At 44.0% G+C, this 24,299-nt stretch overlaps 5 protein-coding genes across 6 annotated transcripts; 3 read left to right on the top strand and 2 right to left on the bottom strand.

Moving 5' to 3' along the window:
• Window positions 1-972: 972 nt before the first annotated feature.
• LOC102713417 (laccase-3) lies at window positions 973-3,276 on the top strand. Its single transcript, XM_006644874.3, has 5 exons — window positions 973-1,164; window positions 1,290-1,441; window positions 1,588-1,832; window positions 1,918-2,046; window positions 2,132-3,276. The coding sequence occupies exons 1-5, from the start codon at window positions 1,030-1,032 to the stop codon at window positions 3,211-3,213; spliced, it is 1,743 nt and encodes a 580-aa protein (XP_006644937.2). The 5' UTR covers window positions 973-1,029; the 3' UTR covers window positions 3,214-3,276.
• A 1,712-nt stretch (window positions 3,277-4,988) lies between these two features.
• Window positions 4,989-6,027, bottom strand: LOC102713688 (PRA1 family protein B2-like). Its single transcript, XM_006644875.3, has one exon. The coding sequence runs from the start codon at window positions 5,980-5,982 to the stop codon at window positions 5,323-5,325; it is 660 nt and encodes a 219-aa protein (XP_006644938.2). The 5' UTR covers window positions 5,983-6,027; the 3' UTR covers window positions 4,989-5,322.
• A 7,387-nt stretch (window positions 6,028-13,414) lies between these two features.
• LOC102713960 (exocyst complex component EXO70B1-like) lies at window positions 13,415-15,605 on the top strand. Of its 2 annotated transcripts, none has more exons than XM_006644876.2 (2): window positions 13,415-13,602; window positions 13,683-15,605. In XM_006644876.2, the coding sequence occupies exon 2, from the start codon at window positions 13,797-13,799 to the stop codon at window positions 15,408-15,410; it is 1,614 nt and encodes a 537-aa protein (XP_006644939.1). In that variant the 5' UTR covers window positions 13,415-13,602; window positions 13,683-13,796; the 3' UTR covers window positions 15,411-15,605. The 2 variants fall into 2 exon arrangements, with proteins under 2 accessions (XP_006644939.1, XP_006644940.1); XM_006644877.2 differs by having other exon boundaries at window positions 13,689-15,605.
• Window positions 15,606-15,622: 17 nt separating this feature from the next.
• LOC102714417 (GDSL esterase/lipase At1g58430-like) lies at window positions 15,623-17,883 on the bottom strand. The gene is made up of 3 exons (XM_006644878.3): window positions 17,271-17,883; window positions 16,913-17,168; window positions 15,623-15,890 (listed from the first exon to the last, which is right to left on the bottom strand). Exons 1-3 carry the CDS (start codon window positions 17,874-17,876, stop codon window positions 15,700-15,702), a joined length of 1,053 nt encoding a protein of 350 aa, XP_006644941.1. The 5' UTR covers window positions 17,877-17,883; the 3' UTR covers window positions 15,623-15,699.
• Window positions 17,884-20,506: 2,623 nt separating this feature from the next.
• LOC121056239 (abscisic acid receptor PYL4-like) lies at window positions 20,507-21,724 on the top strand. The gene has a single exon (XM_040529939.1). The coding sequence runs from the start codon at window positions 20,653-20,655 to the stop codon at window positions 21,289-21,291; it is 639 nt and encodes a 212-aa protein (XP_040385873.1). The 5' UTR covers window positions 20,507-20,652; the 3' UTR covers window positions 21,292-21,724.
• Window positions 21,725-24,299: the final 2,575 nt, after the last annotated feature.

Consider the following 24,299-nt stretch of genomic DNA (forward strand, 5'->3'; position numbering starts at 1 on the left):
GAGGATTTGTTGGAACAAATATTGACGCCTGATATTATAGGCTACCAATTCCAACTCCCAGTACCAAGGTCAATACAATAAGACTACAGTCAGATTCAGCTCTGGAGACACAGAAGGCTCACAGCTGAGCAGGAAGGAATTAATAATAGAAAATGTGACAGTTAACTCCTAATCATTATATTTCCAAACTAAGTTTACTTTGCCCACAAGTTTTAGCAAAGACGCATGCATTGACATGAAAAGGCACACGTATTTCTCCCTAGCCAGCTATTGATAACGGCAGACTAACTGATACGACAGAGATGGTCAACAAACAGTCTCGAGCGCTGGCCTCTGGGTTTGTCTGAAATTACATATGCGTGCAAAAGGATGAATACGGGTAAATCATATCCACAACAGCAGACTGGAAAAGCACTACTAAACTAACTATAGTTTGCATGAAAATGGTTGCTTCTGGAATGATGAGAGAACAGATTAACCACAAAGGCGTTGTTCCATTTGATTGACCGAGATTAGCAGACTAAAAGGGAATGTCTGTTCGTTCAAACTCGACGCAAAAGTTCAGTGAAGTAACAACCTAACGAGATGACTGCACAAAAAAGCTCGTGCAAAGACAACTTTTATGCTTCGGCATGTGAAGAAAGTGCTTAGCTTGTTCTGTGAAACCAGGGCGCCAACGGGGGCAGCCACACCCGGGCAGGCCAGTGGGTGCACCAAACTATCTGCATAGTTGAACCCGGTGACACGAACTCGGTCTCGAGCATGCATGAATGAGAGTTTGTGTATGGCCACGAAACTTTTCCTTCCCCCATGCAAGAATCAAAACCTAACCGACCAACCAGAGAAGCAACACATGCATGACGAAGCACACAACGGGACATGATAGAACCATGTCCTTTTTGAACGCTTATATATACCGTGCCATCACTGTGGGAAGTCTCTCATCGCCAGCCACACCTGAGAAACCTTCAGGCGAAAAGCTTAATTAGAGATTGCTGTGCCTCGATCGTTCGACGTGCAGTGCAGCCGATGAGAACGGCAGCACACGTCGCAAACACGTTTTCGCTGGGCATGGCGTCGTCGTCGTCCCGGCTGCTCTTCTTCCTCGCCTGCAGCGTGTTCGCGCTGCTCGCCGGCGCCGAAGTGCACCACCATGAGTTCATTGTACGTGCCATTTTTTCTTCTCTTTTTGTTGCACTAGATAACCAATATTATTTGCTGGTAAGCGTGGTACGTTGCTGCGTTTCTGTATGTGTAATGCACTGCTTCGTGGCGTTGATCGATCTAAGGTTCAAGAGACGCCGGTGAAGAGGCTGTGCAACACGCACAAAGTGATCACGGTGAACGGGCAGCTGCCAGGGCCGACGCTGGAGGTCCGGGAGGGCGACACCGTTGTGATCAACGTCGTCAACCACGCGCAGTACAACGTCACCATCCACTGGTACGTGTCGTCGTAACTACCAAACCCAAAACAGCACCATTTTGCTCCTGGTCGAGGTCGTCGACGACGAGATCCCTGTTCGCCGGCGTGCGTGCGTGCGCGGCCGATCGAGAGATCTAACACGTACGTACGGGTGACGCGTGCAGGCATGGCATCCGGCAGTTCAGGACGGGGTGGGCGGACGGGCCGGAGTTCGTGACGCAGTGCCCGATCAAGCCGGGCGGCAGCTACAGGTACCGGTTCACCATCGAGGGGCAGGAGGGCACGCTGTGGTGGCACGCGCACAGCTCCTGGCTCAGGGCCACCGTCTACGGCGCGCTCATCATCCGCCCCAGGGAGAACAAGACCTACCCTTTCGAGAAGCCCGCGACAGAAGTCCCCCTCCTGCTCGGTCAGACCGCGGTTGCTTGCTGCTATCTCAAACAACGAAATGGGACTGAGCTGGCACTGACAGAAATGCTTGACACCATGGACAGGGGAGTGGTGGGACGCGGACCCGATCCAGGTCATCAGGGAGGCTCAGAGGACCGGCGCCGCGCCGAACATCTCCGACGCGTTCACCATCAACGGCCAGCCGGGTGATCTGTACAACTGCTCCAAGCAAGGTAGAAAAAGGACTCATCTGATCATCTCTGATACGACGGGGTTCAGACAGAAGGGGTAAATTTTGCGTCTTGGGTTGGCGTGCAGAGACGACGGCAGTCCCGGTGAAGCCCGGCGAGACGGCGCTGCTGCGGTTCATCAACGCGGCACTCAACCAGGAGCTGTTCGTCTCCATCGCGCAGCACAGGATGACCGTGGTCGGCGTCGACGCGTCCTACACCAAGCCGTACACCACCTCGGTTCTCATGATCGCGCCCGGCCAGACCACCGACGTCCTTGTCACCATGGACCAGGCGCCCACCCGGTACTACATCGCCGCGCGCGCCTACGACACCGTGCAGAACGCGGCCTTCGACAACACCACCACCACGGCCGTCATCGAGTACGACTGCGGCTGCGCCACCGACTTCGGCCCCTCGATCCCGCCGGCTTTCCCGGCGCTCCCGGCGTTCAACGACACCAAAACCGCCACCGCCTTCGCCGCGGGGATCAAGAGCCCCCACGAGGTCAAGGTCCCCGGCCCCGTCGACGAGAACCTCTTCTTCACCGTCGGTCTCGGCCTGTTCAACTGCGAGCCCGGGCAGCAGTGCGGGGGCCCGAACAACACTCGCTTCACGGCCAGCATGAACAACATCTCCTTCGTCTTCCCGCAGACCACCTCGCTCCTCCACGCTCATTACTACGGCATCCCCGGCGTGTTCACCACCGATTTCCCGGCGTACCCGCCGGTGCAGTTCGACTACACGGCGCAGAACGTGCCCCGCGCCCTGTGGCAGCCGGTCCCGGCGACGAAGCTGTACAAGCTCAAGTTCGGCTCCGTGGTGCAGATCGTCCTGCAGGACACCAGCATTGTCTCGCCGGAGAACCACCCCATCCACATCCACGGCTACGACTTCTACATCCTCGCCGAGGGCTTCGGCAACTTCGACGCCAAGAAGGACGCCGAGAAGTTCAACTACGTCGACCCGCCGCAGCGGAACACCGTGGCGGTGCCTGTCAACGGCTGGGCCGTCATCCGGTTCGTCGCCGACAACCCTGGGGTGTGGCTCATGCACTGCCATCTCGACGTCCACATAACCTGGGGCCTGGCAATGGCGTTCCTGGTGGAGGATGGGTATGGCAAACTGGAGACCTTGGAGGCGCCTCCTGTTGATCTTCCAATGTGCTAATGATTAGCATTCAGCAGATGATGATGCATTAAGTACTATTTCAAGGCTGTTCATGCTGTATTCTAAATTGATGCTTTTTGGGGGTTATTTTGTGATCTCGAGTTAGGGGCTTGTTTTTTCATCTTGATTTGAGCTTTTCCATTTAAGGTTTAGAATTTTCATGTGATTTTCTATGCATGATTTTGGAATAAATCTATTTTTGGTAGCAAGTGTTACTTGAACCACGATTGCACCTGTGCAACATTATATTGAAATGCGTTCATGGAAGATGAAAGAAAAGCAAGGTTAAAGACTAGCCACCGTTTCATATCTGCCGGAGTAGAGAGACTACCTATGAGGTAAGGATGAGCTAGTCAATACGAGTGAGATAGTATAATGCAATCTGGAAAGATTCTTCAGGCAGAATTATACGCCTCGTCCTTTTACTTTTATTTTTATAAGACAATTTAAATTTTCAACCCTAAAGAGTTAATTATGAAGTTTTTCATTATAGTTTATTTTTCAACATTGGTTTTAGATCGTTAAGAACACGTATATAAAAATTTTATTTATAAATTATTTTTCGTTTATAAATATGTCTTTTGGTTTTTTACAACAAAAAACCAAAAGATGGCAGCCATAGTTCACAACCCGTAATACCTTCCACATACAACTCAGAGAATAACCGAGAAAGGAATCTTAGCAAATGAACAAGCCTTAAGAATGTTCAACCACAATCATTAATGGAAAGAAGAACTGGAAGACCCATGTGGCCATGTGATAGCAAAAAGCGACTAACTCCATTCTGTAACAAAAGTGCAAATTTCCATAGAGAAGCAAAATTCTACTGATAATTAGTCAACACAACACCTGTGTAGCTGTCACAGGTATTTTTCTAGCCTCCAACTCACAGACTCTAGCATTCTAACATAGGTTCAATACAAGAAAGTCAATCAAGGTGTTGAACAAGAATAATTGTCATATATCTTTACCATGATCAAGATTCCAAGGTAGTTCAAACAGACAAGAATGATGAAACACCTTCATAGGTTAGACTTTTAATAATGTGGCATCTTGTGAGAAAACTACGCAGTGAACCAGTGATACATTAACGAAAGACTTGCCCGACCTCATAAGACTTCAAAAACAGTCAAGGATTCATCGCTAATGCCTAGAAGAGTAATGCAGAGGTACCGCCATTTGTAGTGTTGATATATGGGACTCTACGAATGAAAGGTACCACTATATTAGCACTAAAAAGCGTTGTATCTCAGGTGCTGCGCATTACTCAAGGACTGTAAAAGAACGCTTAAAATATTGACCAAGAAGGTTCACCAACATATTGACCAATGCAAGAAAGCTGTAAATTTCAACATCCTAGATACTCCAACATGATTAGAAATTTAGAATAACTTAAATTTGCATTATCACTCCAGTATTGAAGGCATTAACTGTAAACAAGTGTCCTATGTAAGTTATGGACAAACTTCCCCAACACAACAAACTGTAATGCAAGTGCCCATACTTCTTAACAACGTATATAAACCTGTAGAAGGCCAATGTTATAAGAATCACACATATGTCCTTGTTGTATTACAGTATACTGGTTCTCAAAAATATGCACTGCAATAATTATACCTAGCACTCCAACCGTCCAACACAAGACATGAAAAACAAATAATCAAATATTACACCACGACTCAACACTCAAGTCACTCGGATGAAACAGATTGTATGAAAAAGCAGATAAAAATGCTCCAAATAGTGCAGTAAATAAAATGATTCAAACAGAGCAGTAAACAACGGAAGGACCTGTTAAGGTGTTGGTGTTACTGTGTTAAGCTGCTTGGAAGAGCAGAGCTCTACATGCTGAGTTGCTGACATGATGACATCTGACAGTTCTTACTAGTCACCGCTCCGGTTAAAACTTAAGTACAAGTTCAGCAGATCTTTGCATAATTTGGACCAAATATTAGAAGGCAAAATATGATCTGCATATCCATAGCTACTCACAATTAAGCACAAGAGGAGGGATAACCAATTAGCTACATCCGACGAGCCAGATCCATGCCAATTCGTACTCAAAATAAACTCCACGGGACCAAGAACCCTACCAGATCTTGCGCCGCATCAAACCCCAGATCCGGGCGATGCGAGGAAGGAGAGTAGCCTACTGGTAGTGTTGCCATTGCCCCCAACGCTCGGGTCGTCAAGGAAGAGGTCCTCAGGCACGCGGAACGCACCGTGCAGGGCAACGATCGCGCCGCCGACGAGCAGCCCGGAGATGATGAGCGACGCCACGGAGGTCATGAAGAAGGCCAGAACGGAAGCAACGACGAGGCCGAGCAGCGTCTCGCGGTCGGTGAAGGTGCGGCCGAAGAGCACGACGGGCTGGTCGGCGGCGCGGAAGACGTAGAGGAAGCACCAGCCGCCGAGAACGGCGAGGAGGACGAGGAGGGAGAAGGGGTGCGCCAGGAGCGAGGCCGCGAGGGAGAACGCCACCACGGCGGCGTAGTTGACGCGGAAGTACGCAAGGTTCCGGCGCAGCCGCGAGGTGGCCTCGGAGAGCGAGTCCGGCTTCGAGATGGCCGACCGGTCGACCAGCTCCGTCCAGGGCCGCCGGTCCGCGAGCGAGCGCCGCACCGTGTCGGAGAGCCTGCTCATGAAGAGCCGGAACGCCGGCGTGGCGAGCGGCGCGTCGGAGAGCGGCGAGCCGGAGGACGGCGCGGAGGCCGCGGGGTTGGTCACGGGGAGCAACGGCTGCGGCGTCGGTGCGGCGGCGGAGGCCATGGCGTCTGTTCTGGGCGAATGGATTCGGGATGAGTGGATTTTTATGCCCGTGGATCGGTGGATCTATGCCCGTCTCCACTCTCTTCCACCTCGTTTAACAGTGGCCTCGGTACTAACTTGGGACCCACGCGTCTTCTTTCCGTTGCTTAAGCCGTGATTTGAATCTGACCCTATCTCGATCGACAATCTCTTTCTGGGTGGCTCGAGGCCTAACTACACATTGGGCCCTTAAGAGAAGTTCAGTAGGATTGTCCACTAATAGTTCCAATTTACATATAGTCAATCTAATAGTTAATTTATATAATAATTATCTATAAAATATTAATGTATGGTCCCACATGTCATATACACATTTTGTTTTGGAATCCGTGTGCAGCGCTGGCTACAAATTAGTAGCCCACATCTCTCCTCTCTCATCTCTTGTCTCTTTAAAATATACTTATAGATGGTTTATAGTCTGCTATTGTACCTACTCTAATAGACTATACTAAGAGCAAGTTTAATAGTATAGCCAACACTAGCTCCAATTCATCTATAGTCAATCTATAGTCGATTCATGTAATAGTTATCTATAAAACATTAATACATGGTCCCACATGTCATACACACATTGTGTCTTAGAGTACGTGCTGCAGCTGGCTATAAATCAGCAGTCCACTTCTCTCCGCTCTCTTTATTTTCTTTTTAAAATATGCTTATAGTTGGCTTATAGCCTGCTATCGTACCTGCTCTTTGGAAAAAGTGTTCAGAGGTCATGAACTTGAAGCCGAGTTTATTTTTCGTTCTTTAACCGAAATAACAGAAATGTGTACCTCTAAACTCATATAATCTGTTTAAAAAAGGTCTCTCGGTAGTATTGACCCACTTTTGGACGGGTTTTGCTGACATGACGTCCAGTGGGTCCCACATGTCGGTTCCATATGTCATACACTCGAAAACTCATTTTTACAAACATCACATGTTTGGAGACCTATTTTTACAAATCTCCACTTTCTCTCCCTTCGTCTCCTCTCTCTTCTTCCTCTCTCCCATCACTCTTAGCCCACAGCCGCGTGCTCGCCGCCGCGTAGCTATCCGTGGCGCGCGTCGTCCACCATCCGCGCGTTGCTCACCGGCCGCTGCCGCCACCCTAGCTCGTCGGCCGTGGCCAGAACCCGTGTTCCGCCCGCGCCATGCAACTTTGGTCGATGTCGCGCCATTGCCCTTCGATAGTCCGGCAAGATCGTCACCGCCAATGCCCAAGCTCCACCGTCATTTCCACGAGGAGGCGGTGTGACGAGATGTAGGAGAAGGTGTTCGTCTTTAACGAGAAGGTCGGCAAGCTCCATAGGGCATGGACACCCCGACCGCCATAGTGCCCACCGTATCGCTCTCGTCCTCTGCCGGCCTGCTCACCTGCATCGCTGCACGGCGAGCACCGGGGCTGGCAGGTGCTCCACATTAAGCTTCGGGCACGAGATCCATGAACACCTCCACATTGTGCTCGACGTCGCATACGAGGCGACGCATGCCGTCGAACTCGCTCTCGTCGTCATCGACATGGTAGTACTCGGCCTCAACGAACTTGACACCCGGACCGCTACACCACGCGCCCCGCCGACACGCTCGCCACCGTCGCCGATGATGTCTTCGCGGGGCTCGCCTCCGCCGACCAGATCCGCAACACCAACACTCGATCCCAGCCAGAAGCTCGTATCCCGTTGCCCTGCGTCTGCTTCAACTCCTCCGACAACAACAACAACAATTTTACCATAGACTACAGAGTAACCAAGTCTATAGCGAGCTTGCTCAATCAGATTAGTCATACGTTTTATTGCATTGAGTTGAGTTGCTCTGAGCTCTGCACGTCGCCGCCGCCCTAACCCACCGCCCGCCGCCGTGCACCGGACAAGCTGCATGCTGAAGAACGCCGTGCACCGGACACTGCATATGGCGCCTATGGCGGCGAGCAGCAACTGGCTATGGCACGTCACCACGACCGGCCTGTGTAGTTCCGCCACGACGAGCGACACGGCAAGCAAGTCCGCGCTGAGCTGCTCCGCGAACCTCCCGTCGGGGATGACGAGCGCATTGTAGCACAACGGGTCAGCCGCGGCCGCCGCGAAATCAGCCGGAGCTAGGCAGCCGGACGTCGCCGGTAACCAACGTGACGCTGGAGTTAGGAAGAAGAGAGAGGAGAGGAAGGGAGAAGGAGGAGATAGAAAAAAAATAAAAAAAACTGATATGTAGGACCCACCGAACGCCACCTAAGCAAAACCGGTCAAAAAAAAATAGGTCAATAATGTCACGTGACCTTTTTTAAACGGATTTTGTGAGTTTAAGTGTATACATTTCTGTTATTGCGGTTAAAGGACGAAAAACAAACTCGTCTTCTTGTTTAGGGACCTCTAGTAGACTTTTTCATACTAAGGGGTGTTTAGATGGGTCTAAACTTTTTAGCCCCATGTCACATCGGATGTTTGAACACTTATTATAATATTAAACATAGACTAATTATAAAACTAATTACAGAAATAAGAGCTAATTTACATGAAAAATTTTTTAAGCATCACATAGGCTAATTATGGATTAATTACGTATAATAAATTCGTCTCGTGAATTAGTTCAAAATTATAAATGAATTTTATTAACCGTTTATATTTACTATTTATATAACAAGTGTATATTTGATGGACGAGACACCCCTAATACTGCCACTACCATTTTGGCAGCCCATCTAGTCGATGACTCGAATGTATCCTCGCCCAAGCCCAAGCGAGTGTTGTGGACAAGGCAGCCTAAGTGACAGAGCCCCACCTCGGCTATCGCGTCTAACACGCTAGTCCTGGTCCCACGACCTTTCCGCTGCCACGGGGCGACACCCGAAGGACTCGTTCACGGCTGCTGGTGACAACTTCCATATTCTCCTTAGTCGCTGAACGTTTAACGTTATTAATTTTTTATATATATTTAATTATTTGTTTTATTTAAAAATTATAATCATAAATTATTTTTATTATTTTATTTATTGTTAAATATACTTTTATGGATATATAGTTTTACATAATTTTTAAAAAATTGAATAAGACTATCAAATGTTTATAAAAAACCAACGACGTCAAACATTTAGGGACGGGAAGAGTATATTATTAGCACATGATTAATTAAGTATTAGTTTGTAAATTTAAAAATTGATTAATTTGATTTTTTTAAACAACACATATACATTAAAAATATATTGTTTAGCAATTCGAGAAGCATGCACGCGAAAAAATAGATAAAATTTTTTCTCATGTGGCACTTGAGAACACACCCAAAATCCTTATGATACCCTTAACATTATGTTATGTTAGTACCATTAGGTTCACCCTCCTATGGTCTCACATATCAGTGATACTAACAACACTGTCGTAACAATAGAGGATGTGAATCCAAACCTTAAGGCCCTAGCTGTAAGAGAGAAATTAAACACTCATCACTCATCAGCCCCGCCGTTGTTTGTATTTAAAGCATATACAATATTGAGCCAACCCTATCTATATAGAGTTATGGAAGAGAAAAACAACTGATTTGATAGTTAATAAATGAGGAAAGAGAGCATAGCCATTGTTAGCTTCGTCGAAGGATAGACTGATTTTTTATACTGTAGCCCTTCCAAAAAACTTTTCTCATAAATAGGTCCTTAGAAAAAATTAACCAAAAATGGACATTTTGCTTGACGTCATTGTAATTGGCGCCAAGGTACAACATCTCGGCGCTAGAGACAATAGCGTCGACACCCTTGACCCTCGTGATGACTAAGTCATTGATAGAGAAGGTTAGCGCCAAGGACCCTATTTGCAAAATATCAAAGAATATAACCTATCTGTATAAAAAATATTTACAAATAGGTCCCATCTTCGTTCATATTGACGTCGATGATCTATTTGTAAATAGTTTTTCTAACAAATAGGTCCTTTTCCTATAATTTTTTATAAAAAAGTCCTCAACGCTAATATCTTTGGCATGACCTTGTCTATAACGTGGCTACTAGAGGCAATGGTCTCGGCACTAAAGACCGTGGCACCAAGACATTGGACCTCGGTGCCAAGATCATTGGTATCGAAAAAAAGGTTCATTCTTATTAGATGGTTAGGGGTCTACTTATTAAACAGCTTTTCTAAAATGGCAAAAATGTAAAAAAAATAAACATGGATGGATCTCTTGGGCCTAGAGATGGCAGCAGAGCCCCACAACCCGAAACCCAATGGGGTTTTTACTCTATTGGAAGTTATATATGATCTAATTCTTGTATTAGTGGGCCCATTAATGGAATAAAATCGTTACCCGTTGGGTATGTGGGTATGGGTATGTTGTTTAGTCACCCATAGCCACTAATTCATGGACAAAACAAACCCACATACGTAGCCTCTTTTCTTGTTCAATTGAATGAAATTTTTATCTAATTTCTTCATTTTAAATAATGGTTGTATGATCTGTTTAGTTAATTGAACATTAATGTTAAAATTATCGTTATAACATGATTTTGATAGTTGGTCGTTATAATCATCTAATTGTTGTGTAAAATTATAAGTGCTCTAAGTTAATTACATGGGTATGAGTACCTGATAGGGTCTGGTTCCTCTGCATTAGTGCAGATGGACACTGTTTTGAGTGAAACAGTGATTCAGTGACATGAATAGTAACAAAATAATGCAACGGCAGTATTTTCGAAATACTATTTATTACTGTAGCAAATACTGTAGCGCTAAATCTCATCCATCCGTTTCGATCCAACGGTCACGAGATATACCAAATTCACATCACTGTTGCTCTCTGCAGTAGCAAATGGGTCTCATCCCCGTTGGTATCATCATCTCAATGGGTATGGGTATGAAAAGAATCCTATACCCGCTAGCGGATATGGGTATTGGAGCAGAAATTTTTAGTTACTATGGGTATAATTTAAGAGTATCTCCGGTGGATATCTAAAATTGATCCATAAAATTGAATTTTGAAAATTGGACTAGAAAATATATCTCTAAGATGTTACCAAATACATTTTTAATATTTACGCATGTCTAAAATTATCTCTATTGTTGTATCCTAAATTTGGGATAAAATTATATGTTCATAATACAATTTATTCGGTTTTAGATTTCTGTTGGAGAATTATGTAATTTTATGCATAATATTTTTTGATGAATTCAATACAAGTTTTTAAAAAGTAAAATGTTAGTATTCTGCTAGAGAGGATCTAACAAAATCCGATGGATATATAACCATTGCCTCATCTCTCCTTCGCCCGTCCTCGCCCGTCTGCTCACCCTGGTCACCGCGCCACCTGGGCGACGTGAGATGATGTGGTGGCGGCAGCGAGTGCGCAGAAGAGGAAGAAGGGAGCAGCGTGTAGGCGAGACCGCGGCGCGGTGGCTGCTCCTGGCAACGGGAGGAAAGAGCAGTACTGGGGTTCTGGTCGGTGTAAGGAGGAGCCATGGCCTCTCAATGTCGCCGATGATAGGGCAGAGATCGAGATGGTTGGCGTCGCAGCCAGCGAGCGAAGGTGATGCCTAGCATCCGGATTTTCGGTGGAGTAGGAAGCAGCAGCTCATGCGCCGGCGCCGCGCTCGAGGTCGATCCGTCGGCATCAGCGGGCCCAGCCACATCGTCGGCGGAAAACAGGAAGGGGATTCAGAAGAGGAAGGTTGCATCCCGGCCTCTTGATCTGGGCACAACAGTGGCTGAGAAGGATGTTGTTGCTTCGGACTCATCTAAATACTTTTATGTGGCAGAGAAGGATGATGTTGCTTTGGACAAATCTAAATACAGCTCTCCAATTCATCGACCGAAATCTCTCTTAGTGAAGGCGATAAGAATCAACAATGGAGTTATGGTTTGCAAGTATAATACAAATGAGGAGGCAGCCGAGATCTACCTCAAAGGGTTCTTCAAGTGCCAGAAAAAACTTGGTATAAACACAACACATTCGATTGTCATTCACTTGCATATATCCAATTTTGTACCTGAAGTACTTGCATCAAGATCGAAATTTTTAGACTGAATCCGGGAGAGAGGACTTCAATTTTTTGAACTAAAACCAGACTATTCAAATTTGACTTTATTTGCTTGAAAGTTGTCAAAAATTACGTACAGTGATATATAAAAAAACATGATCAGAAAATGATAAATTTTAATTACCTGATTATTTTGATCACATGTAACCAACAATTTACTATACTTCTCAATAAAATCTGCAGTTTGGTCTTATTGTTGCTATCAGCTAGTTTTCATTGAATTTCATATATAGTGTCTAATGGATATAATCTTTCATTGGCTTAGCTGCTCAAAAACAGTTGCCCACACTCAGGTTGTCTCGTGATTTTCAAAATATTTGTCGATTCGCATAATTGAAATCAGGAGAGTGCAGTTCTTGGTGTATCAAAATCGATGCTAAGCCTTCATCAACTCATGGTATAACTTTTTAGTTACTTTATATGCATATATACATATATAGCTCAGTTCGCTAAGCTTTTTACTAATATATAAATATATAATCTCTCTACTGTTGCATTGTACTCCCCCGTCTCAAAATAAGTCAATTTTTTAGTTTTTAAATACAACGTTTGACTCTTGTCTTATTTAAAACTTTTTATGATTAATATTTTTATCGTTATTAGATGATAAAATATGGATATTACTTTATGTGTGACTAATTTTTTAATAAATTTTTTAAATGAGACCAATGATCAAATGTTGGACACATAAATAAAAATAATAGAGTCTTTTAGGGATGGAGGGAGTATTGGTTTGACAACAGTAGTGAAATTCTACCTTTGAAGCAAGAAGTTGCTTCTTATCATCGTTTTGGGCATATGTTACTTATTTCTGCTGGTTATTTCTACTTATGTGACTCAAGTAAACACCATGTTGCTTATACATGCTTTAAGTTCTCCAATAGCTAATTTAGCACAGTAGCTGAGCTAATTGAAGTAGGCAAACTGGCAATCCTGTTTTGTTCATATTTTGGCATTTTCATGAGGTTCAGCGGTACAGGGGAAGTTGCACTGCATTGCATTTCTTAATAACTTCCATTTTCAGCATTTGCTTTTGCTGAACTCAGGGGGTGATTGTTGGATTTTTCAACGGCGTATTTGCAAACGAAAAATAATTTAAGAACAAAAAATTATATGTGTATTCTTAGCGATCTAAAAGCCAAGGTAGGGAAATAAACTTCGGTGAAAAACCTCAAAATCAACTTCAAATTTAAAGTTAAAAATTAAAATTTTAGTTTATAACCGTAATCAGAATCCAAAAGATGGGGATTAGTCTCAGGAACTTGCTGAGTTATTTCAAACTTCAAAGTAAAGTTAAAAGTCTATGCTTGCCACAAAATAATGCTTTGTAATTGTACTCTTTGTTGGATGTTTCTGTCTTGACCTAACTGATTGTGACCCTTCAACACACACCTTCATTTATTTATAAAATACTGCTATAGCTTTGTGACTTAGTCTACATACCATTGCTTCCCTCTTACATAAACGGTGTTCTGCTAACATGAAGAACTAATTTTCATGCAGACCAAATTTATATATTTCAGTATGAGCTGTGATAATAGTTATACAATCTTTTGGATCATGAATTTCAGAATTTGTCTTCACTAAGGTATGTTCTTTGTTGCAATTTCATTCATTTCAAAGTATTATAGTGAACTTTGAAATGTTTGAATTATTCGATTTTGTTAGTTGCAGATCGTTGGACTGGATTTCATCGTCCTCTTCCATGACCTGCACCAAAGACTCAGCAGGTCCATATATCCAAAGTTGCAGATCTGAAGGAATTTAAGCTAAGAATGGTTGATGACTAGCATGGAGGATACTCTGCAGGCACTTACCGACCTGATTTCCCAATTTCTCTGCTTGAATCGGCCCCTCTGGTCTAGTTCTGATGATGCTGATGCCTTCCTAGAAGCTGTGGATGAACTAACTTCCACCATCCATGGCCTTGAAAGCACCTCAGCGGACGATATCCTACTTGAGAGGTTTGACCATCTTCTAGAGCGCTGTTCCTTGAGGCTTCAAGATGAGTTGCATCACCTAATTGATACAACTGACTTCGATGCTAGCTGCAGCTACCATGACACCAAGAAAAGCCATAATGATGATGATAGCCACACCCTTGTAGCACAGCCAGTTAGCAATTTTGACATCATTGTTGATACTTTACCAGAGGGTGTAATCTTTGAGGCAAACCGAATTACAAGAAGGATGATTGCTGCTGGTTTTGGTGATTCATGTGCTGAGACCTATGCTTCTTCACGCCTCAACTTCATTGATGAGAGCATTGCACGCCTTGGGGTTCATGCTCACATGGCAGAGATGTTCAAGTCAGCGTCGTGGGAGGAGCTTGAGACTCAGATCTTGCGTTGGATCCCTGCAATTCGTGCTGTGTTTCACATCTTAATCCCAAGTGAACGACACCTGTGTGATTGCATTTTTGAGGGTTCCACATCCTGCAGTGACCTTGCTTTTGCCACTGCATCTCAGCCGTTTCTCCAACTCTTATCCTTCGGAAATTTTATTGCTGCTGCTGGAAAAAACCCAGAATGTCTTTTCCGAATAGTTGACATGTATGATGCTCTACGTGATATACTTCCTGTCCTTGATGAAGCTTTCAATCCTGAGGTATCTGCTCTTCGTGAATGCCTTGGATCGTCAATTAAAGGCATCTTGATGGCTCTAGAAAACCTAGTACGACGTGATCCAAGTGAGTCATGTCCACAAGATGGCGGAGTGCATCCGATAACAAGGTATGTGATGAACTACCTTGTGGCAGCATGTGTTTCTCGCCATACTTTGGAAGAGGTGATGCTACTGGAGTTCGGTGGTTCTGATCCTTCTACAAGCTATCCGATAGAACCTGACCGTCCAACGTCCTCACTGGCGGTCCACCTTGCTTGGATTGTGGATGTGCTCATCGAGAATCTTGTGTCCAAATCCAAGGTTTATCGCCATGCTCCTCTCAGTTGTGTCTTCCTGGTTAACAATGGGATTTACATAATCAAGAAGGTCAATGGCTGTGAACTTAAGGTCTTGCTGGGTGAGGATTGGACCAAGCTAATATATTCGAAGGTTAACCAATGGATTTTGGAATATCGACGAGCTACCTGGGGTAAGGCTGTCACCATACTTGAGATGGACAAAAGGCTTTGCAACAATGTGAATGCCATGACAGAGAAGCTGAACCGTTTTAACAACTTTGTAGAGGCAATTTGCCAAGTTCAGTCGCGGTGGGTCTTGGTCGATAAGCAGCAAGCAGTGGATTTTAGCATTTTGGTGGAGGAGCTGGTCATTCCAGCCTACACGGATATAATTGAGATGTTGAAGGCAACGAGGTCCTCAGGAGAGTCATATATGCAACCTGAGTATGTGAGATCACAGATTCAGCAATTGTTCAAATCAATGGCCAGGTGAAAAGTGGTTCTTCTGGGTGCGTTGTACTAATCTAGATTAAAATGTTTCTATGGGAGACTGACCTAACTCCTAAGGTTGTGTGGCCTTCTTTTTTGTCACCCTGGTCAAATGTTTTACAATGGTTGATGCTTTACTAGTAACTGGGATCATGTGAACTATGAAGTCCTATAGCAATTGATTAATAATTAATATTCAGAGGGTTCTTTCTTGTTAAATAGACTTAGTCCATAGAAAAAAAGAACAGTAGATTGCATTAATACAAGGAATAAAATCTCATTCCATCATTCGATTAATTGAACTGTGGAATAGCATTTTTCAGTATGAAATCGGTTGTTATCCTATAGACTCTCTCTGTTGGGTGCACAGCATCGTAAAATACAAATGATGATTCATTCCTGCAGATAGGGGTCAATCCGTTGCAGAACAACCCGATCTCTCTGAGTCCAGTCCCACAACATCCTCTTGTTGTCTCTGTAAATCCTGTCATCATGGCAAGCCTTGATGAGAGCTGCTAGAATTTCAATAGAAATTCATGGATATGAATAAGTAACTAAAAATGATATTTGTATCTCTTGCCATTAAATATTTAGTTGTTTAGTTTTCTGTCAGCTTTTTACTCTAGCTGTTAATACCCAAGATTAGCACCGTGGTGGTTTTAGTGTTAGCCAGATACACCGTTATGCTTCAAAATCTATTATATATATAAAGTAATAAAAAAAGAAGCCTCCACGGTCGCTTTTATGGGCTAGAAAATCCTACATTAATCGAGAAAAAATAAAAAATATATAGAAATATACTAGGACTTGGAAGCAGACAAAAAAAATTGCAAAAGAATCAAAAGGAAATCAGGACTCTAGAAATGGACAAGTATACTTTGTAATTCATGTGAAACACCTTGGATATCGTGTGAGAAAAATATTTATTTGTCACCAATTTATTTTGTAAATCATGATGAAAGTGAACGGTTCGATATCGTGCAAGACTAAACTAAAAATATTTAATCTTATATGCCTAAAAATATTTATCTTATTGGTTATGGACAATCACAAATAAGTAATATAATATGAAAGATACGTGAAATAATATAACTAGATATGAAGAGAAGATGACGAAGAAAATGGATGGAAGAAGTGATATTATGCCATAAATTTTGAACAACTTAGATTTATTTGTAGTATTATCTTAGATCTATTATATTATCAAGATAATATAAAAGGATTCATTATTTTACTTTGCGTGGAGCATCAAATATAAAATTTTGGTTTAAGTTAGAACCGAGTTTAAAACCACATTACCACTTTCACTTTCATATTTCACGATAAAATATGAATTTCACTTTCATATTTCACGATAAAATATGAAACTAAATTTGATATTATATAGTAAATTTCACAACGTTATGGCAGCGCAGTCTAGCGGGCCATGATGCTAGTTGAGTAGTTGTATATGATCTTACAAATAAATGTGTTCATTTGCAAGGTGGTTGATTTTGTAAATCATACCATATTTAGCGGGATTACCAAGGATCTCCATGAAAGCTTCATACGCATCCAAGTAGACGATTTTGCTTCCATGGAGTGAGCTTTGCAATGTTGGAAGTAGCTTTTCAAGTTTAGAGTTGTAGGCCTGGGCATCCCTGTTCTGCTCATCCACACATGCTCTGTCAGGATCACCACTTAACGTGATCTGAATAGGTGTGCAGCCAAATGGTGGAAGACCTGCCAAGCAGAATTGCCGCCCACCAAGGTTAAACAGTTCCTGCATTCCAGTTCAGAGAAGTGAATAATCTTAGCCTCTGCAGCTGCAGAATAGGAAATCTAGCTGAGCACAAACAACTCACGAAATGCTTAATCTTTTTACCTTGACAGAAGCCTGTGCTATCCGGAGTATACTATCCTGGTATTCACCAATGCCCATCTTCTTCTTCTTTAAAGAACGGTAGTAATGTGTGAAATCATTGGTTCCTGAGCTGATAAACATCAATGAGTTCTCTATGATCCTGGAAGCCTCTTTGTCTCCGACGATGTTCCTAAGCCGGAGGAGGTACTCTTTGAAGAGGTTCACCTGCGTCGACATCGGCATGGTGTTGGACAGCCGTGACGTCTTGTCTTCAAACCCTGAACCAGCCGACGCGAAGTTCACCCCGGTAATGATGTCATTGTTGGAGAGCTCCGTCTCCAGGAACGGCGGCGAGAATTCTTTGAGCTGCAGCTTCTCGTTGAGGAGGTCTGGAACAAGCCGGCCATTGGAGAACCTCCCTGTTGGCCTCCTCCCTGGGAAGCTCCTGCCGTAAGGAACATGGTTTGCCACAGCCAACGTCGGGATATAATTGTTGTTGCCGGTGTCGAGAACAGAGTCGCCGAAGTAGAAGATAGCCGAGAACTTCTGTTGAGTTCTCTTGGAGGTGGAAATGGTGGTGGTGGAGGAGGAAAGGAAGAGCAGTAGGAGCAGAATTGTGCGTGCCATGAGAAGGAACTGCTTGGCTTGGTTTTAATACTCTGCAGTCTGCATACTACAGCTGGTTCTTATTATATTTCCAGGCTTCCAGCGGGACATTGCATGCCTAATGCATATCTCCTGGAAATGTACTCTCTAATGTTTTTATTTTGCATGAAACTGATTACTGATGTCCTCGTTCTTTGAGTCTGATTTGGTTGTGTTTTTTTTTTGGCAGAACTGGATATTTTGTATTCTACTCTATATGGATAGCATTAAGCATGTGCGCTGTATGGGTAATCTATAGTAGTCCGTACTATTGATCCTGGAGTAGTTCCTTAAAATATTTTCGATATCTGCTTCGCGGCTAAATACAGAATCTAGACGCGGTGAGCATCCGAAAAATGGTGGCAATCCAATCCTCTTGCCATTTGTTTGTTTCTCGTTAATGGTGGTGCAGCGCTACTATGAGAAATTTCCCTAAAGTTTATGGGGGTAATTATCCCCTGACGTAGTTAAACAAGAACAAAACCCTTCCTACTTGGTTTTTTAAAATATTAAAAGTAGTATTCATACAATAAGTCACACGAAAGCAAGGTTGTACAGATCGATATCTGCTGTAAAACAAACCGCACGCCATACGACACAGGACAGCATGCTCATGATAGATTGGTGGCTTCCCCGGTTGAATGGTTGATGATGGGGCTGTTCGTGCGTCGGGACAAAACCGCAAACTCACGGGGTTTTGGAGGCATAGAGTCCTTCCAGAGCTTTGGTAGGTGACACGGTGGCTCCACCGATAGGCCCTTGCCGTCAAGACTCAAGCGGGCCGGGTTGCCTGTGTCACACGTATCCTTGCACCTGTGTCGCTGCTAGCTAGATCCTCGCGGCGACTGACCCGGGGGAGGCGGAGAGAGCGCGCGTCCGGGCTTTCCGCTGTGCGCCACCGTTTCCCCGGCCCGTGCCGTCTTCAGCCGCAGCGCATCACTGGGGGCGCCGCCGACGTTTGCCACAGCGCGGTGCACGCGGCGGGCGGGGGCTTGCGGGTCGCGGTGCTGTGTGTGGTATCATCATCGGTTCGTCGTGGCGGCTGCTTGCGTTGCCGTGAGGCTGTGACTCCTGCGGTGCTCGCGGTGGTGGGACTTGGGGTAGTTTTTGGGGAGCGGTGCGTTTTCTCCCGGGCTTGGCTGATCAATTGGAACGCGTGAACGTGGCCGGCTTCCTCAAATCAGGCCCGTGTTCGCGACCATTTTGTGTGCCGGCGGTTGCTTGGGCCTCTCCATCTCTCTCTAGTTGCTCGCGCCACGGGCACGGGCCTATCACACACCTGTGCCTCCGTGGGCTATCGGTGGAGCCCGGTCCATTCAAAAATTAAGGAGAGTATGGGTCCTTCTTTTGGCTTAGGTAATCCTCAATTTTGTTAATACGTTTTTAACTGCTAAATGATATATTTCGTGCTATTAAAAAATCAAATAAATTTATTTTTAAAATTTTAATAACTAATACTTAATTAATTATATAATAATTATGTCTATTGTTTACTGTGCGGCTAATTGGCTTATCAAACCATCGCTTTACAACGCACCTATAACAAATTGCTAAGCCATCGCGGTACGTCAGTACCAAGTGGAGCACAAGTTGCGCCTCTTGCACCTGTGATGAGTCAGCTAACAGGGGTTTCTTTTCTTTTCCCACACTTAATAATTTATTATCACCTCTCCTTTTTTATGTATAAAGCGATGAGTTAGTTGAACCCAATGGACAACAAGGGCATACGGAGTGCAGTGCAGATTCCCCAGCCGATTAAACAACAGGAGCAAACATAACATAGGTTTTGAATTAGGTTCTATCTTTATATCACAATAATTTCTAGAAGGACGTGCTAGGGGAGTAGACAAGGATTCCACGGATTCTTCTGTTCGTGACACGCAGGTTGTTAGTCAACTTTGTACTGACAAGTGGTTAAAGGATTGATTTAGTACCAGTGCTCTAATTCTTTCCTCCATGTACCACATGCTAAAGAAACTTTGCATTAATCTATTTTGACGTCATACTAATTAGGTTCGCATAGACGAATAAACGATAGATTCTACAAGTTGCTATTTATAGAAGTCTTATCCTAGCAACAAGGTTAATATTCTATCGCTAGAGTAAGTATAATAGTAGACTATAAGTTAGCTATAAGATGATGTGAAGGAAAGAGATAATAAAAAAGAAGTGGGATTGTCTCTCATGCAAGAGCCATCTATACATCAACTCTAAAAAAGATACATTAAATGCAAAGATAAGAGAAAGAAATAAGAGATAAAAATTATAGCCAACCTTATAGCCGATCTATTATATATGTGTTGACTATAATATAAACTTATAACTAGTAAGTTGGCTTTACTATTAAACTTGCTCTAAGACCAAGAGGAAAGCCGCTTCCATCCCGTTTAATCCTCTCAACCTCTGGTTTTTCTACTTGCCTAGTATTAACTTGTTCAAACAAATACCAGCCTTCCTTTTTTATTTACTATCCATGATTAGAAACAAACCTAAAAAAAAAAGTCAAAACTCTATCGCGTCCCCTAGTTACTACCGTCAGTAATCCTGAACTAGCGCATCAACTTGCCCAACTAACCACACAGTAACGAAAGCAAAGACCTATTTAACTTGCAACCATCCAGCCTCTTGCCCGACAAGAGACACATATAAAATCTCAAAGACGAGAGCTTTTCTTTCGTGTATATATCGATCCGACCCATTCCCGTTTCGTTCTTAATTTACAGAGAAAAGGAAGGGGCAACGACGAGCACTGACGACAATGCCGTACGCGGCTGTACGTCCTTCGCCGCCGCCGCCGCCGCAGCAGCTCAGCCGGATCGGCTCCGGCGGCGGTAAGGCGTGCCTGGGGGCGTGCACGGCGCTCGCGGCGGTGCCGGCGGGTGACCTGGCGAGGTACCACGAGCACGCGGTGGGCGCGGGGCAGTGCTGCTCCGTCGTGGTGCAGGCGATCGCGGCGCCGGCGGACGCGGTGTGGTCGGTGGTGCGGAGGTTCGACCGGCCGCAGGCGTACAAGAATTTCATCAAGAGCTGCCGCCTCGTGGACGGCGACGGCGGCGAGGTGGGGTCGGTGCGGGAGGTCCGCATCGTGTCCGGGCTGCCGGCCACCAGCAGCCGCGAGCGGCTCGAGATCCTGGACGACGACCGCCGCGTTCTCAGCTTCCGGATCGTCGGCGGCGAGCACCGCCTCGCCAACTACCGCTCGGTGACCACCGTCCACGAGGCTGCGGCCACGCCGGTGATGATGACCGTGGTGGTCGAGTCTTACGTCGTGGACGTGCCGCCGGGGAACACCAAGGATGAGACGCGCATGTTCGTCGACACGATCGTGCGCTGCAACCTCCAGTCGCTTGCGCGGACGGTCGAGCGGCTCGCGCCGGAATCGCCGCGCGCCAACTGATCGATCATGCACGACGCATGCATATGCCAGGCGAGACACAGCCGGCTGAGCCGCCCTTATTTTGAGGGCCTTCGTGTTAATGGACATTTTATATGTATCTTCTCTTCTTTTATGTGTCAGGAATTAGATAGCGCTAGCTTGATTTTGTCTTAGACTGGTTTAATTCTCTTCTTTTGACAGATTAAGTAGAGTGTAATGCACATGTAGTGTCAGGATTAACCTTGATCATAATAATGTTCACTTCTTTTTTCTCTTAGGACATGCATTGAGTTTTTGAGACGACCAGTAAGCCAGCCACAAGCTAGCTAGCTGTAATATATATGAACTTGTCATAGTGCAAATTTGCAAAGTAGCTAGTTTTGTCGATCTGTATACGGAATATATTTTTAGCGAAATGTTCTTACTAACTTCTATCGGTAACAACATTGTTTACGCTTTTAAAAGGACATTGTTTATTTTTGATCTTGAAGCACGTAATAGTTAGTACCTAAATCGTTTAATTACTGACGGTAAGAAAGCATTTAATAACTCTCTATTCCACGTGAACAAATTTATTATCCTTAAAAAGGTATTTAAATGCTTTGTACATCGTCTTGAGTATAAATTTTGGTAACTGCACGTACTTTATCAATGATGAGCAATTTTAGTATAACTAAGAAGAATAATTTTATTATTATTAAGAAAGTACCGTGAGATATCATATTTTTTATATCTATACTCCTATAAACAGGAGTAGTGGTAGACGGGTAGCGGTGAATCTACCCCACTACCAACTTTCTCATATTTTTTCTATACTCTATACTTATATAAAGATGAACGGTGGTGGTGGACCTCATTACTAACTCTCTCCTATTTTTTCAAATGAAAAATAACTAAGACATATATATATCAAACTAATTTTATTAACTCTACTTTAATAAAATGCTAATAATATTATTAATAAAATTCCCTTGTATGGGGTATATGCTAGTGTAGTGTATAATTTAGTATCTCACTTTGTACCTCGTGGTACTAAAATTTTGAGCATAAATATTTGTAGCCAGAACTAGTCTTTTAAGAATGTTAAAATTGGCTCATTAAGAAATTACTTGAATCTACCATATTTTCTAGTGTAAATTTTGGTAACTGTATATCGAGATACCAAAATTTTAAACATAAATTTTAGTACGTGGAAGTACATTCTTAAGATGGTAAAATTGTCCCCAAAATTTTGGTACTCTAACTATTATAAGGACCGGAAAATTTCTCATCAAAATTAAGTACCAAAATTTTGAGTGTAAATTTTAATACACCGGAATACTTTATTAGTAATGATCAGAAAATATCTCGAGGTACTAAATTTTCAATATAAAATTTTGATATTAGTGAGAGGTATCAACATTTTATAATAGAAAATATGTTCTCTCTTTTCATACCTTAGGCCCTGTTTAGATACCAAAATGTTTTTACTGAAAACATCACATCAAACTTTGAACACCTAAATAGAGTATTAAACATAGATAAAACAAAAAAATAATTACACAGATATGGAAGAAATCATGAGACGAATCTTTTGAACCTAATTAGTCTATGATTAGCCATAAGTGTTACACTAACCAACATGTGCTAATGATAGATTAATTAGGTTTAAAATATTCGTCTCGTGGTTTTCAAGCGAGCTATAAAATTTATTTTTTCATTCATATCCGAAAATCTCTTCCGACATCCGGTGACAAAAAAAAATTTCCGCGAACTAAACGGGGCCTATTAAGGACGGTAAAATTGTAACAATAAAGAAGCATTACAGGCATGACACTGGCCGTGTCTGGCTGGAATAAACAAACAACTTGCGATCAGACACACTAGTATACACGCTATCATCCCACTCTTCCGAGTCTCAACCTGGAGGGGGAATCCTCCGAAGCCAACTTGCGCGGCGTGCTCGCACATATTAGTAGGAGTGCATTTCAAACTAGAGTTGCATCTCTTCAAAATCTAGCTAAGAAAAATCGGAGGCAGCCCCCTGTACCGCTGTACGTCGATGCCTTTCCCTGGCCTACTCCATCTTGCAAATGTACCATCTCCTACCTCAACATGATCTTATGGGACTAGACTAACGAAACTTGAGCCAAGTTGCATTATGGGTGTAGGTCATGTAGCGCACACTTGCGCGGCAGTTGGCCCTCGTACTCAGAACCATTTGGACATGTCAGTGTCACAAGCTCCTCTGCTTAGTTGTCAGCTAGCAATTAAATTAGTGGCATGAGCACTATGCATTATTACTAGTAGTTACCAGCAAGCTTGGATAATTAGCATTAGTTTCAAGTTTGTCTTACTCGATCGGCTTTTAAACGAAAAGATTGGCATAATTTTTTGCGCATTGCATTGTGCGTGGCACAAAATTGTCACGCATGGAGGTCGCGTCGGGTGTGGAAGAATCAGCAAACAGCGAATTGAGGTCGAGGTTTGTGCAGGACGACGTGAGGGTTGAATGACGAGGAAAATGAAAGGGGGGGGGGGGGGGGGGGGGGAGAACAACTCGCTATATAACCGGCGAATTGGGATCGGGGTTTCGCCATGATTGTGCTTACACTGTCGGCCACTTTAATTGCTCGCCGCACGTACTGGTTTGCGAGAAAAGACCCAATTAGGACTCTGAACAGGAAATAGATAGAGGTTATGTGCGATCATCTAAGCATCTATAACAAGGAGACTTGGCAAATTGCGCGGCCAGTTGCATGGTACGGAGACGGAGTAGTCGCTAGGATCGATGATACGTGTAGACCAGGAGTGGCGAATTGCCTCGCCGTGCACGTTGGGTGATTATTGTGTCCGGCCGCCGCTGATACGACACGTGAAGTCGTCAAGCAGATAAGTTTACCGAGCGCATTCAGCACTTGTGCAGACACAGAGATTGGTGACGATTTGATCATCTTCATTATAAAAAGAATCATCATTTGCTGCGCTGATATCATCATTCACTAATCACTAGTCTAGATTCCACCGGCTAAATCAATCCGTCATCGAAT

This window comes from Oryza brachyantha, chromosome 1 (genome assembly GCF_000231095.2).
Source record: "Oryza brachyantha chromosome 1, ObraRS2, whole genome shotgun sequence".
Classification (NCBI taxonomy): Eukaryota; Viridiplantae; Streptophyta; class Magnoliopsida; order Poales; family Poaceae; genus Oryza; species Oryza brachyantha.

Bases quoted from the DNA above. Each gene is read 5' to 3' on its own strand.
- LOC102713417 (XM_006644874.3), top strand. From the start codon at position 1,030: ATGAGAACGGCAGCACACGTCGCAAACACGTTTTCGCTGGGCATGGCG. The intron at 1,833-1,917 runs GTCAGACCGCGG...CACCATGGACAG, and splicing joins AGAAGTCCCCCTCCTGCTCG to GGGAGTGGTGGGACGCGGAC. The intron at 2,047-2,131 runs GTAGAAAAAGGA...GTTGGCGTGCAG, and splicing joins GTACAACTGCTCCAAGCAAG to AGACGACGGCAGTCCCGGTG.
- LOC102713688 (XM_006644875.3), bottom strand. From the start codon at position 5,982: ATGGCCTCCGCCGCCGCACCGACGCCGCAGCCGTTGCTCCCCGTGACC.
- LOC102713960 (XM_006644876.2), top strand. From the start codon at position 13,797: ATGACTAGCATGGAGGATACTCTGCAGGCACTTACCGACCTGATTTCC.
- LOC102714417 (XM_006644878.3), bottom strand. From the start codon at position 17,876: ATGGCACGCACAATTCTGCTCCTACTGCTCTTCCTTTCCTCCTCCACC. The intron at 17,169-17,270 runs GTAAAAAGATTA...ACTGGAATGCAG, and splicing joins TAGCACAGGCTTCTGTCAAG to GAACTGTTTAACCTTGGTGG. The intron at 15,891-16,912 runs GTATGATTTACA...CCATGATGACAG, and splicing joins TGGTAATCCCGCTAAATATG to GATTTACAGAGACAACAAGA.
- LOC121056239 (XM_040529939.1), top strand. From the start codon at position 20,653: ATGCCGTACGCGGCTGTACGTCCTTCGCCGCCGCCGCCGCCGCAGCAG.